Source organism: Poecile atricapillus, unplaced genomic scaffold, assembly GCF_030490865.1.
Source record: "Poecile atricapillus isolate bPoeAtr1 unplaced genomic scaffold, bPoeAtr1.hap1 scaffold_409, whole genome shotgun sequence".
NCBI classification, from domain to species: Eukaryota; Metazoa; Chordata; class Aves; order Passeriformes; family Paridae; genus Poecile; species Poecile atricapillus.
In genome coordinates this window covers 102-16,586 of record NW_026709204.1, presented here as the reverse complement: position 1 = coordinate 16,586, position 16,485 = coordinate 102, and the positions used below count along the sequence as shown (strand labels likewise).

General features: G+C 38.8%; 1 protein-coding gene across 1 annotated transcript; it reads left to right on the top strand.

Annotated features, from left to right (window-relative positions):
• Positions 1-473: 473 nt before the first annotated feature.
• LOC131574560 (tyrosine-protein phosphatase non-receptor type 13-like) lies at positions 474-14,898 on the top strand (the record flags this gene model as incomplete). Its single annotated transcript, XM_058829036.1, has 3 exons — positions 474-590; positions 8,178-8,347; positions 14,713-14,898. Coding segments are annotated over exons 1-3 (471 nt in total), but the record flags the coding sequence as incomplete, so codon positions are not given.
• Between the last annotated feature and the right edge of the window lie 1,587 nt (positions 14,899-16,485).

Here is a 16,485-nt window from a genome sequence, read left to right as displayed (position 1 = left end):
CTGTACATATTTTCTGGTAGTGCTTCTCATAATATGCTCATGAGATGCTATCAATAACCCTGTGAAAGGAGGAAAAGCTTCCTTTCATAACAGCAGCTTCACTGACTTAAACTTACCAAAATCATGTTAATAGCTGATTTATTTTAATAAACCTATAACTACTGTTCAATCTGTCATCTTTATAAACAGAGCATGCTCTTGCCCATAGCATATGGATTAATGCCACCTTGTTGAATTTATGGATGTAGAGCCTACAATATTAATATGGATCATTATTTTTTTTTAACCTGAGCTTTTCTGGAATTCAATTCAAAATTCTTTATCGCCATAGGGAATGTTTTGTATTATTTATATTTGATGGGAGAATTTTTGTGACTGAGGGCTGAACATGGGTTATTACTCCTTGAATATGGCATGCACAGAGAAGAAAAGATGTTATTTAGTCTTACATCAGTCTGTTTATTTCCCAGGTAACATGCATGTGTCACTAGCAGAGGCTCTGGAGGTTCGGGGGGGACCATTGCAAGAAGAGGAAATATGGGCTATTTTGAATCAAAGTGCAGAGAGCCTTCAAGAACTATTCAGAAAAGGTAAGCATTTATTAAGACTGATAAATACAGGACTGGAAACATTTTGGTTATATTAAGGTGCCATATAAGTAAACTTCCTTGTCCTTCCTAGGCTCTAAACCCAAACAATTACTTGCTCCTAATCTGTCTCTGGGTGAATGCCTCTCTGCATCCTAGCCCAAAGGTTGCTTTCAACCATCACTTCATGTTCTTCCAGAATCTGTGACACATCCCATTTCTTGTGGTGATAACTTCAATTACTTTAGACCCATTGAAGCGAGATGGGAACATAGGAAAAAAGTGATAAATAATGGTCTGAGACCATTGGAACATTTTGGTACTGAAGGAGACACAGAAATGGATACAGTACTGTGCAGTCATGATCAGTGTGCTCTGAAGAGATTTCATCTCAAAGGTGAAAAACAGAAAACTTCACCAGAGGGCTAGATATGATTCCCGAAAATGCGAGTGGCAACACCTACATAGCTACTGAGAGGATTGTGGTGTTGTCTTGTACTTCAAAGGAGTAGAAGTATTTCTTCTCCCTCTTCCCTCCCACCTCAGTAGGCTTCAAGCTCAGCATCTGCAATACTGATAATACACATTTTAGCACTAGGTCTGAATATGGAATTTTCCCCTTCCTTATGTTTTCCTTTCTTTCCTTTAAAATCTGCAAATCCTTAGGGGCCCTTCCCTCTCTTTCTTGCTCTAATAGCAGTAAATGCTTAAGCCACATATTGAACTTCAGCAACATCTTTAACTTGTTCTCAATAAAGTGTATGTTCCCATGCTGCATCCTATTATTTGAAAACCTTTGTAGGGGGTCATCCCCTTATATCACCATGCTATGTAAGCTTATTCAGTTTTATTATGAAAAATCAAAGGCTCACACTTAGAAAATAGTCATTGTTTTGCCACATTAGTATGCATGGGACACATCTTGGTTATTTGGGACAAAATATTTTGCATTTCTTGCAAGTATTTGATTCAGAATTTTATCAAGATTCAACATTTAGGTTATTTTGGGCTGGGTTTTTTTTAAGATTTGGCTTAGCCAATCCATTGAGTCAGACACTGGCTGTGTCTTACACACTGCCCAGGCTCTGAGAGTGGGCTCTGTTGGACACTTCACAGGCTCCAGAGAAGGTAGATGTAGGCAGAAACTGCTGTGTGGTGCCTGATTTCTGATCACGCTTGACTTAGCTTTAAAAATATGAATTTTATCAACTATTTTTTGCCAGGTGAATTATAGGTAGTTTTGACATCCCATTCAAATTTACCTTCTTCTCCTTACCAATGTTCTCACAGCCCATGAGTGCATTCCCTTTCAGGAATGCTGAGTTTATTGTTGCAGTTTGACCAACTGACCTGTCCTGCTGCTTCTCATATTGCAAGAAAAGGAAAGCTGGCATCTGCTTTCCTCTCTTTCACTCTTTGTTCTCTCTTGGAAACAGTCAGGAGAATTATTTCTTTTAAAAGGAGAGATTGTTAAGACCTTGACTTATGAGGGATCTTGGATGATTAGAGGTTTACTCTTGTAAACTTTACAGGAATTGACACATGCAGCTCCATCTTCTAATCCACCTACAAGATCACAGTTGTATGAGCACATAGTAGTGAAACCACTTAAAACTTTATCCTGGGTCTCAATTTTTTCCAGAAGGGAGTCTCCACTGAAAATAAGAGCTTAGCCTTTCTTACCCTGAGAGTAGTGCAGAAAAATTATCGTAATCTGTATGAGGACTGCATGCAAGCATTGACAACAAGAACACAGTGAGCCCTCCTTCAGAAGAACAAGTACTGAAAGATGAGAGCACAAAACAGAAATCTGCCCCAGGACTTCTGATATGTGTTTTTAAGGCAGGGGAATGTTTGCCAGCCAAGACTGGCTAAGGTGATCTTACTGATCTTACTTCCTATCCATGAAGACCAAAACACAAATTCAGATAAAATCAGTGCCAGAAGAATCGGTCTCTTCTTTGGAGATGAAGCTGTTTTATTGAGTTGTTTTTCTGCTAGTTCAGCAAACTATTTTCAGTTGCATGCTATTAATTAACCTGGGATATAGCCTTTGGTAAAATGCACTTCAAGAGACACTCAAATGAAAGAGCTTTTCTGTGTAGCTGAGTTTGATAAAGGTAATCTAATTCCTCTCAGCAAGAGTTGGATAACCAGACAGTTTTTAATGAAGTCTTCAGTAACAAAGCAATCTAGAAACTTTTTTTGTCATCTTGAATATCAGTTTCTATGCTGGCTTATGAAGGTGCTGTCAATGTTCAGGAAGAGAAAATGTGGAGGTTCCTGTAGGCTTGTCTCACTCAATTTTGTTCTTTATTTGTGGAGGACTTGTAGCAAACAGGGGATCCTAAAGAAATCTTGTTTTCCTCGGTCAGATTTCAGACCCATTTCTTCCATGCATATGGTGTGAAAGAGCTATTTTATGGCAGAGTTTCCAAAATTTTTCAGAACTGACTGATCACTTCTGGGCAGAGGGCGATAGGGCAAGCTTTTAGCTTCTGCAAGATCACAGCATGTTCAGGTTTGACCAGCTCTCAGAAATGCTATTCCTCCCTGTACAGAGTCCTGGAGTCCCTGAACACACTGTTCTGTAACAAAATACAAGATTTGTTGAATGTTTTGTACATTGTTTGTTCAAAAAAATTAAATGAGGCATACTGTTCAACAGTCTGTGTTCCAGCTGTTTTGAAATGAGGGGGATAAAAAAGGCCATGGAAATAGCAAACTCTTAAATTGCCATCTGTTGTCAGCCTCCCCACACCAGCCCAGGACCCGCAGATGCTTTAAGGAATTACCAGCCCAAGTAATCATTTTTGTGTGTGACCCTGGTAGAGTTTTGGTAGTTTGTTTCAAGTTGAGAATCTTGCTATCACTCTGTCAACTGAGAACCTGTTCTTCAATTAATTTCTTACTTTAGCTAGTTTCTGGAAATTAGAAAAAATGTCAAAAAAAGGCTTCTGTTACAGATTTGATGACGACTTCATACAAAAAAGTTTTGCATATCTTTTAGTGAGTCTATCTTCTTATCCATCAAAACACTGAATAAGAGAAACACAGGATGAAAATCCATTGTCTTCATGGCTAATTGCATATCACATCATGCCTAATTCAGCAACAGATACAGAAATGTGCATATTTTTATCCCTCTTTGTATTTATGGTTCTAACAGATGTTGAACTCCTTAAAAAAAACTTTACAAATTTATTTTTATCATTATAAAAAATGAAAGCTTAGATTGAAATGCCTAGTTGCTTATCACCAATTTAGAAGATCAGCTCTGGTAGCTGTCTTGTCAGCATATTATAAGCTGTTAAATGAAGGAGAAAGACAATCTAGGACTCAGTTGCAGATCTGACATCAGTTGCATTGGTGATGTTGAGATTAATCTGGAGATTTGAAAAGGCTGATACCAGACCTGCCCTTCTCTTACATCTGTTTAATTATGTGCAATAACTATTTTGTTGTTGAAAGGGTGTATCAGCTGTTTCAGACATGCTGTATCTTGCACTCAGAACTCCATGAGGTCAAAGGAACAAGTCTTTGAAGTAATCTCAAATGTGAGTGTATAAGCATTAGGAGAGTGCTGTGCTCGCTGCTGCTGAGAATTATAAAACAGGCGTCCCTCTAATTTGCTAGGTTTAACTGGAAAAGATTTATCTAAACTTGAAAGTAGGAAAGCCTTCATATGTCACCCAGGCCACTCCTGTTCTAAAGTGTGCGTTGAGGATTCTGAAAACAATTGGACCTTAAGTTTGGAGACATGTATCTAAAGGAAGGGGGAAGGGAAGAGGGAAAGTGAGTCTGATGTTAAAAAGACAGGTTGAGCAAAGAAAGAGTCTTTGCAAGTTGAATGTCTCGGAAATTTGTATATGGGAAATTATTTATGTAAAGAAAAGTTGTATGATCTGAAAGTGGATGTGAAGAAGGAAGATTATGGTTTTCAGGGATCTGTAAATGCTGTTGACAGTCAAACTACTGTAGCTGCTTTGCCTGAGTAAGCGTAATGAAAAGAAGGAAGGCAAAGTGTGAAATGTGTTGATGGGACTAGTGATGAGTCCAAAGTAGTCATAGACCTAGTTGGGATGGAACAGGAAATGGATTGGTTTGGTTGACAGGAGGAAAAATGCAATAGGAAAGGGTAAAAAGCCAAATCCTCCTTTCCTAGATCGTCCTTGTTGGCAGGTGATAAATGATTTTCCTTTTGCCAATAAATGTTGGGGAATTATTTTTCTTTTTTCATTGTCTGGTGACATTTGATCTTTCAGTTGCTGAGAAGGAGAGAGATTGGACTTCTGTAATTTTACTGGGGTTTTAAAATTTTTTTTAGTTTCTATTCCTCATGCCTTCCTCCACTTCCACCCACCCTACTCACACCAAAGAGGCTCGGTGACTACTTGCACTCTTTGCAGAGCTCTGCTGGATGTAGTCAGCACTACAGTGTAGTGTGGTGTTTGATTGTGGGGCAGCTCAGCAACAGAAAGTGATCTCAGAAACTAATTGTTCAAGCTGTTTCTTGCTCCAGTATCCTCAGCAAAGAATACATTTCAGTTTTCCAAGGGGCTCAGTATCCCATCAGAGCTCTCCTATCCCTTGGTGCCGAAGGCAGAGGGAGCAGAGACACTGCAGTGCTGCTTGCCCTGTGCACCAGGCGTGCAGGGACACGCTGCACCAGCCCAGGAGGAGAGGATTTACAGCAGAAGTGGTGCCGTGTGCTGGCATAATCCTGGCCAGGCTGCAGTTGAGTCAGTGGTCTGCCTCCAGCCTGGCCTGAGCATACAAATTTTCAGGTTCCTTTGCTCTAGGAGAAATCTTACTTGTCTCAGTGAGGGCTATGGAGGGAAGCAAAAATGTGTGTTGAAAGCCTTGTGTATATTTTTGGGTTGTTCTATGCTGTTTAGAGATGTGTGTGTATGTGTTCTGTGTGGCTTACAAGAAGTGGGGGGTAAAGATCCTGAAGGACTGACTGGAATTGTGACTGTAGCTTGGAAATTCAAAATTACGTGCCAACAGTATTGTAAAATAGATCCATTTCAAAATTTGTCTTCATGTCTCTTAGAATGTCGTGGGCCTTTTTTTATCTTGGGCTACTTCTGTGCTGTTAAAGCACATAAAGGATTTTTTTCCTCTCTCATTTGTTTGGCAGATGCTCTGTAGCTGAGGATTATTTCTGTTTTTATTGTGTTTAAAGCCAGTTCAGTCTCTCACTTTAAGTAAGACCATGCTATTTATCTCTGCCTTGGTACTGCTTGAAATGCTGAGCTCTCACAAGTGTTTTGTTACCAAGTTGCATAGTTCTGGAGTTAACTCAGAAGGCTGGCAGCTCTAGCACAGTTGAAAGCCTATTAGATAGAAAATCGACCTGAGCCATATCCTGAATTCCAGTGCGTTTAGAGAAAAGGGCTTGAAACTTTTTTTTTGGTCATTTTCCTCAGTATTTTCAGGAGTGTATTACCCTTACTGCTCTTACAAATAATTCTGAAAGCCTCAATAGAAGATGATGCAAATATTATCACTGGAAAAAAGTTTCTTTTGTTTTCCTGTGGTTGCTGTCTATTTGATACATTGCATCTTTGCAATTTTTTTTTTTAATCCATGGTGCAAACATGTTAGAGATGTGTTTCTAAAAAGTATTTCCTTAGGTATATCTACCTGGTTGGAGCTTTGAGATAGTTATTTTGGTTTGTGATGCATGCCTTGAGGAAGGAACTGGAGAATTAACTATTTTATCCTCATCCTTCCAAACAATCGATTAGATTCCCTGGAGTTGTGGTGTAGGCTCTATGATCTGCTATGTTAGTTACAGGCTACTGAAAGAGGAAGATGAGAAAATGTCAGTAAAACGCCAAAATCACTCTTTTTTCTAAACTTACTCTTTATCACATTAATTTTACATTGCTTGAAGTCATGAAGATTCTTGAGTGGGAGTGGATCAATAAATTCAGACTCTACATCGACAGGGGACAAATTCTCTAAAGTTTGTTGAAATTAATATTGGGAAGACTTCAGACTAATTGAGGGAGTTTAATTGATCTTAAAACTAAATCAATTTTTTGTCTTCGTATATGTTAGTATATTAGTATAGTCTTAGTTTAGAATATGAAGAGTTTTTATGTATTTCAAGTATTTATTACACAAAATGTTAAAGTAAGATTAAAACCTCTACATTTCTTGAAGTGCCTGAGTTGGGATTCATAAGGTAGAATTTTAAAATATTATAAGATGTTGCTTGTTTAGGGTTTTTATATCAGTGGTGAATACACACAGAAGTGGTGCAGAATTCAGTAGTTACCCACAGGATAATTTTTCAAAGTCAAAGGTCAACTTGGTAGTCTTAATAAAAATAGATTTGGAAGCTTTGCTATATAATGTTGTATTTTCTTGTTACATGTAATAGAAATGGCCTGTTCATTCTTGTTTCTTTTTTCTAACATCTGAACTTGCTGCCACAACAGTGAACAGCAATTGTTCTGTTTGTTTCAGAGGAAGTGGGGCTAGAAAATTGAAAGACGTACTTGGGAGATCTTTTTACACCTGATACTTGCAAGCAGTAATGTAATATCCTAGGAGATTAGAAATATTCTAGATTACAAGATAGTTCAGCAGTCTAGGAACCAGCACTGTAGGAATATCCTGAGCTGGAGAGTGGAAAATGTTAGTGGTGGTGCTAATGGAGGAAATTATTATTCTGCTGTTTTTGGTTACTATATCAAGGGAAAAAGGATATACCACTCAAATATGTTTCCTCAGATCTTTGATATATTGATATATTGTGTAGCAGAAGACAGAGCTATTGCCTTTTTGCCTATGAAAAAATCAAACTTTTATTTTTTTCTTAGTAAAACCTCATGCCTCCTTCAGTGAAACTGAGTTGATTCATGTTTGAGGTGTTGAAAAAATTGTTTTGACTTAAGGAAATGGTCTTTTTGTTTTCTTTTTTTTTTTCAAGTTAGTTTTACAGCAGTGTTATCAGACTTCAAAAACCTAGCTGGCAAATTGCATATCTTGGTTACTTTTGGTTCTGCAATTTCAGTGCTTGTTTTGAAATTTTCAGATATTTGTAATATTTTTTCACTTTAGACTAAAAATTACTTCTGTGCCCCAAAACTCTTCTCTTTTGTCTCCTTCTATTAGCCACTCTAATGAGTATTTTCCTTCCCCACTAACTTTGTCTACTGTCTTCCAAACATTGCTGCTGCAGTAGTGCTATGTTAGGACAGGAGCAAACTCCATTCCTATTGTATGAATTAGCCTTAATGATATGTGCACTGCAGAAAGGGAATGTTTTATATGTCAACTGTAACACAAATGAAATAACTTCAGGACAGGAGATTGTGAGTATTTTAGCAGGCTCTTCCTGAGCTTGCTGGTATGAATAATAGTGAAGAATACTCATAAAAGATAGGTGTTACTCCCCAGTGTGATTAAAATTGAGGTTGTTGTGGTTATGAAACACCACAAGTGGAAAAGGAAGCATGAATCTATTCCACTAATAGTATGTAGGCTGGTAATAAACTAACATCCAGAAAGGGCATCAAACAACATTGCTTCATTTTCAGGGTGGTTTTTGTTTTTTTCCCTTTTCAATTACAGCTGATCCTGCTGCTCTGGGATTCATCATTTCTCCATGGTCTCTCCTGTTGCTTCCATCTGGCAGTGTGTCATTTACTGATGAAAATGTGTGCCAACAAGACCTGCGAGCATTCACAGCACCAGAGGTTCTGCAGAACCACTCGCTGTCTTCCCTGTCAGATGTTGAAAAGGTACCTCTTGAAAGTGGCTCTTCCTTGGCAGACAGCTCTGGTGGTTTGCTGTTGATCCCTTCACAAAATAGCTTTAAACTGTCCTTTCTGTCTCCCTTTGGTTTGTGATTCATGTTATTTCTTTTGTGAGGTGGGGAAGGGATCCTCCTACTTTGTTTTTGCTGGTTAAAGTGGAATAGTGATCATGATTGTATGCAGTTGTGAGGAAGAGTCTCAACAAGCCCTGCCCACGTACATACTTGGGCAAGGGCTGCACAGAATTCCCACTTCTCCTTTTTAACTCTTTCACAGGGGTAAATATTCAGACAAGTAAGGTTTGTATATGTGATCTCCAGGTCACTGACAAGTACAGTCAAAATTATTATCTTCTCAGCTGTATTCTTGACAAAATTTTTCGTGAATGGTAACTTTCCCCAGAAAACCATTCCCTTGGCTTAGTCAAAGATATTTAGTGGTGGGAGTGAAAAGGAAGCTGAGCTATTTCTATCTCCTTGGCTTTCCTGGATCAATAATCCTTAGAGGAAAGCTAACCACAGCCAGTGTTGTAATCTGGGAACAATTATGACATTTGGCAGTGTTCTTCCAGGAAGAACAGCTCTTACTCCAGAGGAAAGTGGTATTGGCATTGATTGCTGTTGTGTGCACAAGGACTATTAAAACATGTGTTTCTATGTTGAATATTTTGTTTTAGCAGTTTTTTGTATATAGTCAGTTTTCTTCAGGGCTATATCACTGAATATCTACTGAAAATCCACAGTTACTCCCAAGCCCTTTAGACATCCTTCTTGCCCTGCATATTGTCAAAATTAATGGTATAAAAAATATATTTACAGTTTTGTCTATGGCAAAACTATAAACAATTAGAAACCTAGGCTGAAAGTTTTAATAGAGAAGTAAAAATAACACTGACAAATGAAGACCCAGGTTCAGTTACGTAGGATGCAGCTGCCAAATCCTGTAGTAATACTATTGGAATTGTTTCTTTTCTTTCAAGAGGGACAACACTTCAGAAGACAGTAACGTTATCTCTAGTGCCAACTCTGAAGTTAATGTACAAAACTGGCCTTTAAAAATGGCAGAAAAAATAGTTCTGAAGTGACAAGCTTGTGACCTTTGTCAGAGCTGATTGCATTCTTTGTTCTGTGCCAGTATTCAATACGCTATTTTTTTTTTCCTTTTGAAATAAATGGGAGGACTGTTACTATGAAAAGCCATGCTGAGACATTTCTTAATCTCTAGGAAGGAAACATTCAGAGGGACCTCTGTGGCCTGTAAATGCCAACACAGAGCATTTCATTAGGCGATGACCAAATGCTGGCGCTCTGTACATGCACAGCGCTGATTAATCCTCGCTGATTAGGGCTGTGTGAATTTCTTTCCTAGTGGCAGCATAACGCTGCTTGCTGGATGGAAGGTGATCTACTTAGTTGCTTACATGGAAAAAGGAAGCTCCCTGAAACAGCTTTGTACAAAAACTGGTGTCCTTTTATGACTTTTATTAGTTGAAGTTAGTAGAGCTGATACATAGCTTATATGTGCAGCCCTCTTTTTCTGACTGCTTCCCTTTCCATTCCTATTAGACTCTATCAGGTCATTCATAGGTTCTTTGTAAGGAATATGTTGACTTTGTGTTTCTTAGGTCACAGAATCAGATTTTGCTTTGCTGACTGTGGTAACTTTTAAGACATTTAAAACTTCTTTTTCTTCTGTCACAACTGGCTGTAGTTCACTGAATTAATTTACTGAAAATCATTGTTTTTTTCCTTTTAGATTGTTCTACTAAAAGCTGCTGAAGGCAGAAAAGCATCTTGTTTTTTAAGACCTTGTATCAGACAGTGACAGAGTTGCCTTTGTCTTTTCAGTTGCGATTCTGCTTGCTAATACAAATTAATGGTGTATTCAAGGAGAAATACCCCAAAAAAATTACAGTCAATAAAGGAAAACCCCTGTCATTCTAAGACACACAGTCAATTTGAATCCAAAATACATCTGAGGTAACCAGGACAACAAGCTTATGGGAAATAGAGTAACCAAACCATTCAAAATTAGAATGGAGATTGATTTGGGAAATTAATTTCATGTTGATTTATATATTCTGGAAAATACTTTAAGTGTAATAATACAAAAATTAATTAGAATTTTTGAATAAATGCTCATCTTTTGAAAGCTGTTTTCAGATAGATTAGTAGAGTAGCAAGTTTTAGTTTAGAGATCTGATTGCACATCTCATTTTTGGAAACATCTTTGGGTATGTTGAAGCTCAGAATCATAGAATGATGGAATACCCTGGATTGAAAGGGGTCCTCAAGGATCATCAAGTCCAACTCCAGATTCCAAAGAGGGCAACCCAGAAATGTATCTGAGCGTTATCCAAATTCTTCTTGAACGCCAGCAGACTTAGGACTATGACAATGTCTCTAATTAAAATTAACTAACTTTATAATAGTCTTTTTAATTGCTGTTCTTGCATTATTGAGGGAGTGAAAAAGTTGGGGCATTTCTGGTTTTGTTTGGTTTGGGCTTTTTCTTGATTGTTTTTGTGTCTTTTTTGTTTTATTGGCTTTTTCTGAAAAGTTTTTTTTTATTCATTATTGCTGTGAAAGCATATTCACCTTTTTCTGTGTAGCTGTGGTATATCTTGATACGTAACAAAGTCTTTGTAGTTTTTCAGTTGAAAGGGTAATGGATAATAAACCAGATAGAGAACAATTTTATCAGTATTTGAAAATGAATGTTTTTGGGTGGATGGGGCAGTGGTATTAACTTAAAAACCTTGATGCATTTTTCTAACTACTGTCCTAATCTGTTCAGATTTTTGTCAATTTATACATCTAGAATTTAAGTAAGAGATTTTGTTTTTAATTGGTGAAGAGGCTGACTTATGTGACCTTTTAATTTATCACTGTCCTTGTAATTGTTGTTCATTGCCTTCAGAATTATTCAAAAAGTTTGTTGCTTTATGTACCGTAAATATTACTAATAACATGGTATAAAGAGCCAACACTAGTGTATATTACTTACACAGTCCAGAAAAATTGTGCCTTCTTTCTACCTTTTCCCTGTTTTTTTTTGACAGTCACCTACAGAGCCAGCATGTGCTTGTGCTTTTAATTCTGCGGTATTTAAAGGTTTTGTTCCCTGTAGTGAGGGGTTTATTATGCTGAAGACATATTAATCATTAATTGTATGTGTAATGGCAAATGTATTTGTACCTTAAAATATCAGTTGCAGATTAAGGTACTGCTTTAAATGTTTACATTCTTTCGTTCATTCCTTCTTCTTCCTTTGATCCCAATCTTTGTGATCTCATTAGGATAGCCCCCTGCTTGAGTTGTGCCAAGGTCTGCCTTGCCTTGAGACACAAGTTTTGAGGATCCTTTGACACAACCGTGCAGTCTTTACCCCACACTAGGCTGATTGTATGGATTACATGTGTTTCTTGCCTCAGTGTGAGATGAAAGCTTAAAATTGAACAGAGAGGATGGGGGGACACTGGTTAGATGTCATGTTTTGTAGCACTGGGATTTGCTGTGCTCTGAACCTCATGTAAAAAGAGGTAGATTTGAAGAGGGTTATGACAAAATAGCATGATGCTTAAGTCAAAATTATTCTAAGCAACTGTTAAGTCACTTCCTCACCTTTAAAGTCTGCTTCTGCATTTCTAGTCTTGTTATGCAATGGATTGAGATTATTTGTCTTGTATGGCAGTCCATATTTTGGGTATGGCGCTCTTTTGGGGAGCTGACCATGAAGTTCCTCAAAGTCAGGTAAGTTTGGATTTGTTTTTGGTTAATATTGCAGCTCCAGACTTGATACTGTTTGACTGACTCTGCATTTGAGTTTTCATGGCAGGGTGTCATACTGAGACACTGAGGAGCAAGAGGCCTTTCCCAGAATTTTACAGATGGGTCAGGTTGGAAAAGACCAGAGTGGGTCCAACCTCCCTGCCCGAGCAGGGTCATTCCACAGTACATGGCACAGGATTGCATCCAGATGGCTCAGTGAGCTTCTCTAGGCAGTCTGTTCCTGTCACTGCACGGTACAGAAGTTTTCTTTCCCATACTCGGAGTTTTTCTTGTGATGTGTGGTCTGGTTTTGCAGGGAGAAGGTGCTGGTAGCACATTTCTGTTACTTTCCATGAAGATACATCTGGGCTAGTCTATCCTGTAATGCCCCAGGCTGAAAGACAGCAGTTCAAGCTGTTGACAAAGGAGAAAATAATTTATTTTGGTTTAGGCTTATATAAAAATAAATATTGAAGTAACATGGTTGTTTTACACATAATAAAACAGCTTGTTCTCCATGCTGCCATAGCTTCTGTGAGTCTGGATTTGACACATATAGATAATATATGTGTATAACTTTTCACGATGGTCAAGAAAGGGTATGAATTGTTTGGAGCAGGTCTTGCTATTGACTTGTCAGTCCATGCAAACACAGTTGCAGACTGCTTAGAGATGAGTGTTATTACTCGATGTGGTTATTTTACACACCCAGCATAAATCTTAGACTGTCCTGCCAAAACTGACTGAAGATTGATGTGATTCTTTATCTTCCTCAGAGCTCCTTCCCTGTCCCCCTTTAAACTTTCAGAAGTAAATACCTAGAAGAGTGAAAATAAGATAAAATGCTTCTGAAAAGGCATTTAATAATGGACCTGCAGCTGTGGGAGAAGCAATTTGTGGTTTAGATTTAGGTTTGTTCCTACTAGTTGATGTTATATATAAGACTAAGGAAGAAAATTTTGAAAGACTTCAGTATTTTAGGCCTTTGGTTCCTAATATTTTCTTTACCAGAGTGGTAGTTGACATCTCAGTTGTACTTATTTGGAAGTAGCTGCCTGAGTGCAGCTAAGTAAAAAACTTTGAAGCTCTGAATGTGTAGGGGAACCTGTTCATAATGGCTACTGCGCCTGTCCCAAAATCCCTAGAGTTTTCTTATATTCCAGGGCTTTCCCATTTCTTTGCTTTCCTGTCTTGTAAGAGATGAAAGGAGTAGTATTCAACAGTAGTAGGAGAGTGATTTAAAGTAGGTAGGTGTTGAGAGGAGTGTAGGCATGAATTTCAGTCCCCATTTTCTGTGTTTCTTCCTTTGGTGTTTAGAGTGTAGCAGCACTTTCTCAATAATGTAGTGGGGAGGCAAGCCCTACCTGCTAATGAAACAGGATTTCCCCAAAGACAATGTGGTGAGGTATGCCTAGAAGGAATCTGCTTTTGGGATGTAGTCATGTGGGTCCTCTGTCCTGCGGAGTTAGTGTTGGCAAAAGGACAGTCTTGTGTGTGGCATTACTTTTGTGCATTAATTTGCATGTGCAGATTTGCCCTTTTTCTGTATTTGCCTCTGTTTGTTAATGAGCTGCTTCTCTGCTGGGAGTGTGGCTGAACATGAGATTCATATCTTATTCACATACATGATTTTTTATGATTAGTTAGAAGTGATAAACAGATAGATGGGAAAAGCCTATATTAATTAAATCGGGGTGGTCCAGAGTGCCTTTTTTATGGTTCACCTTAAGAGTGCACACACAGGGAAGATTGAAAGATTGCAATTGTTTGAAGCACTCTGTGATGCAAAAAGCTTGACAGTGTTTGTACTTTGTGGGTAACCACCCACTTTGGGAGAGTTGCAGATCAGAACGCTCAGGTCGCAAGTGCCTACGGCACCTGAGAACAAGTGTTATCACTGGCTGCTGCATACCCTGGGGAGGGATATTCCAGTACAGCGTGCTCCTCTATTCACTCAACAGGAAGGGCAGAAAGACATCGAGATGCACTTTTCTTTTAGACTGTATGGGTGCTGTCCTGCAGTTATGAAGCTCTGCTTCGTTAACCAGTGGCTTGGTTGTTTTACTCCTTACTTTTTTTGTTGATACAAAAAAAAGTGATATCAGTGGAATTTGGGAATGCTAACACATCTGCTGCAAAGTATTGGGGAGGTGAGGAACTGCAGAAACTGAGCACAGAGGGTTGTCCAAAATTATTGTGATGAGGTTTGAATTTTATACTTGGGTGGCAGAATTTTCAAAATTAAGGAATAAAACTTCCTCTGAACCTTTTCCCTTCTACTTTATTTTCACTTACTCATTAAATGTTTGAGAAAGTCATTGGTGTCATGACCTTAGAGGTCAGGCAGTTTGTTCAGGCTGGGTCATTGTAAAGTAGGAGTTGAATCCAGAGGCTGAATGTCTCTCTCCTGTTCTACAGCCACTATTTTGTCACCTCCTAGATGGTGACTTTCAAACTGGCACTCAGATAATGTAGGTAATAAGTCTTTGAGTGTCTTTGGTTTCTGATTGTTTCCCAAGTCACTCAGTTAACCAAGTTAAAACTGATTCTCCTGTCTCCCCTGTTCTTGTTTGTCACTAGCCTATCAAGCTTGGAGACCATCTCAACAGCATTCTCCTGGGCATGTGTGAAGATGTCATTTATGCCCGTGTGTCTGTTCGGACTGTTCTGGATGCCTGCAGCGCCCACATAAGGAACAGCAACTGTGCCCCTTCTTTCTCATATGTGAAGCAGTTGGTCAGACTGGTTCTGGGAAGCCTGTCTGGGGTAAGTCTGTGTCAGCGTTTGAGGAAATAATAGAGGTGAGCAGGAAGAGAGCAAAAGTGCTAATTCAGAGTCACTCTGCAGTCATTCTTCCTCTTGTTTTGGTATGTTGCAATTTTGACAAGGGTGAGTGTTGAAAGGAGAGAACAGCTTCTCTCTCCCTGTAGCAGTTTGTGCACTTGACAGTTCCTCCTGGAACATGCATTCACGAGTTTCTGAGGAGGTCATTTCATGAACTGTCTTCATTGAAAAAAAAAAAGTAGGGAGAAACAGGAGAACAGGGTGATGAACTGTAGGGCAAGCCTTAGACTTGTTGCTACTTGAAATGCTTCAGAAATGATTGCTGTGAGTTTACTTTAACTTGAAGTTATGCTTGACTTTTGGAGAGTTGCTTATTAACAGAAAGGAGGACTGTTTAGGCAGTGTGACAATTCTCTTGCACTTCTGCTCAGCTCTTGAATATGAGAATTGTGGAGGATTTTATTGTCTAATAATGACCAAACTGTTTTTAGAAGTGAAAGAAATTACATGAACTCATCTTGCAAAGTTACTATTCCTGATGGGCAACTTCTCTCTTCACCTAAACCATTACAGCATAAATTCAGACTAGTTAAATAATTTTATGTAAATAAAGGAAGACCATAAATTGGCGTAGAATAGTAGAATGGTTTGGGTTAAAAGAGACCTTAAAGCTATATCCAACCTCCCTCCCATGGTCAGGGATACCTTTTGCAAGACCAGATTGCTCAGACCTTATTCCAACCTGGCCTTGAACACTTCCAGGGAAAGAATGTCCACAATTTCTCTGGCCAACCTTTGCCAGTGCCTCACAACCCTCACAGTAAAGAACTTCTTCCTAATAGCTAATTTAAATCTACTCTCAGTTTGAAGCCATTTTCCTTTGTCCTGTCACTACATGCTCTTGTAAATAGTTCTTTTCCATCTTGTAGGCTCCCTTCAGGTACTGGAAGGTCGCTCTTAGGTTACCCTTAAGCCTTTTCTTAGCCTTTCCTCATAGGAGAGGTGCTCCACCCCTCTAATCAACTCAGTGTCCTTTCTCTGGACTCACTCCAGCAGGTCCATGTAAAAACTGGTGTCTAGAGAGACAGCACTGAAATTGCATGCAAAATGTTTATTTGATAGATAGTTTCTTCATGTATCTGGTTTGGAAGTGCTTGCAGAAAGCAAGAGGTCCCTTCATTTGTCTGATATTTGACAGCAGCTGATTATGGCAGGCCTCCAGAAGTAGTGCTGAGCCTGAGCTCCACAAAGCCTTGTCTAGTCCGTGAGGTATGTCTGTCAGTCCAGTGCTCCTCACTGTAGTGTCTGAAGTCTTGTGTAGTTACCGAGTGGGACTAGTCTGTGGTTCAGTGAAATAAAAGGCTACAGGGCCTTCATCAGTGGTGCTGTTAAAATAAAGATCCAGGTTTTAAGTCAGGCCACAAGCTATAGAAACAACCACTCTGGAAAGTGAGTCATTATTCTCCAAGCTGTTGATGGCCATTTCAGCTTAGCAAATTTTCTCCCTCCTCTTGTTCTTACCAGCAGGCTTTCAGGGAGTCTGGGTTTTCTGTGGCAGACTGATGTAGA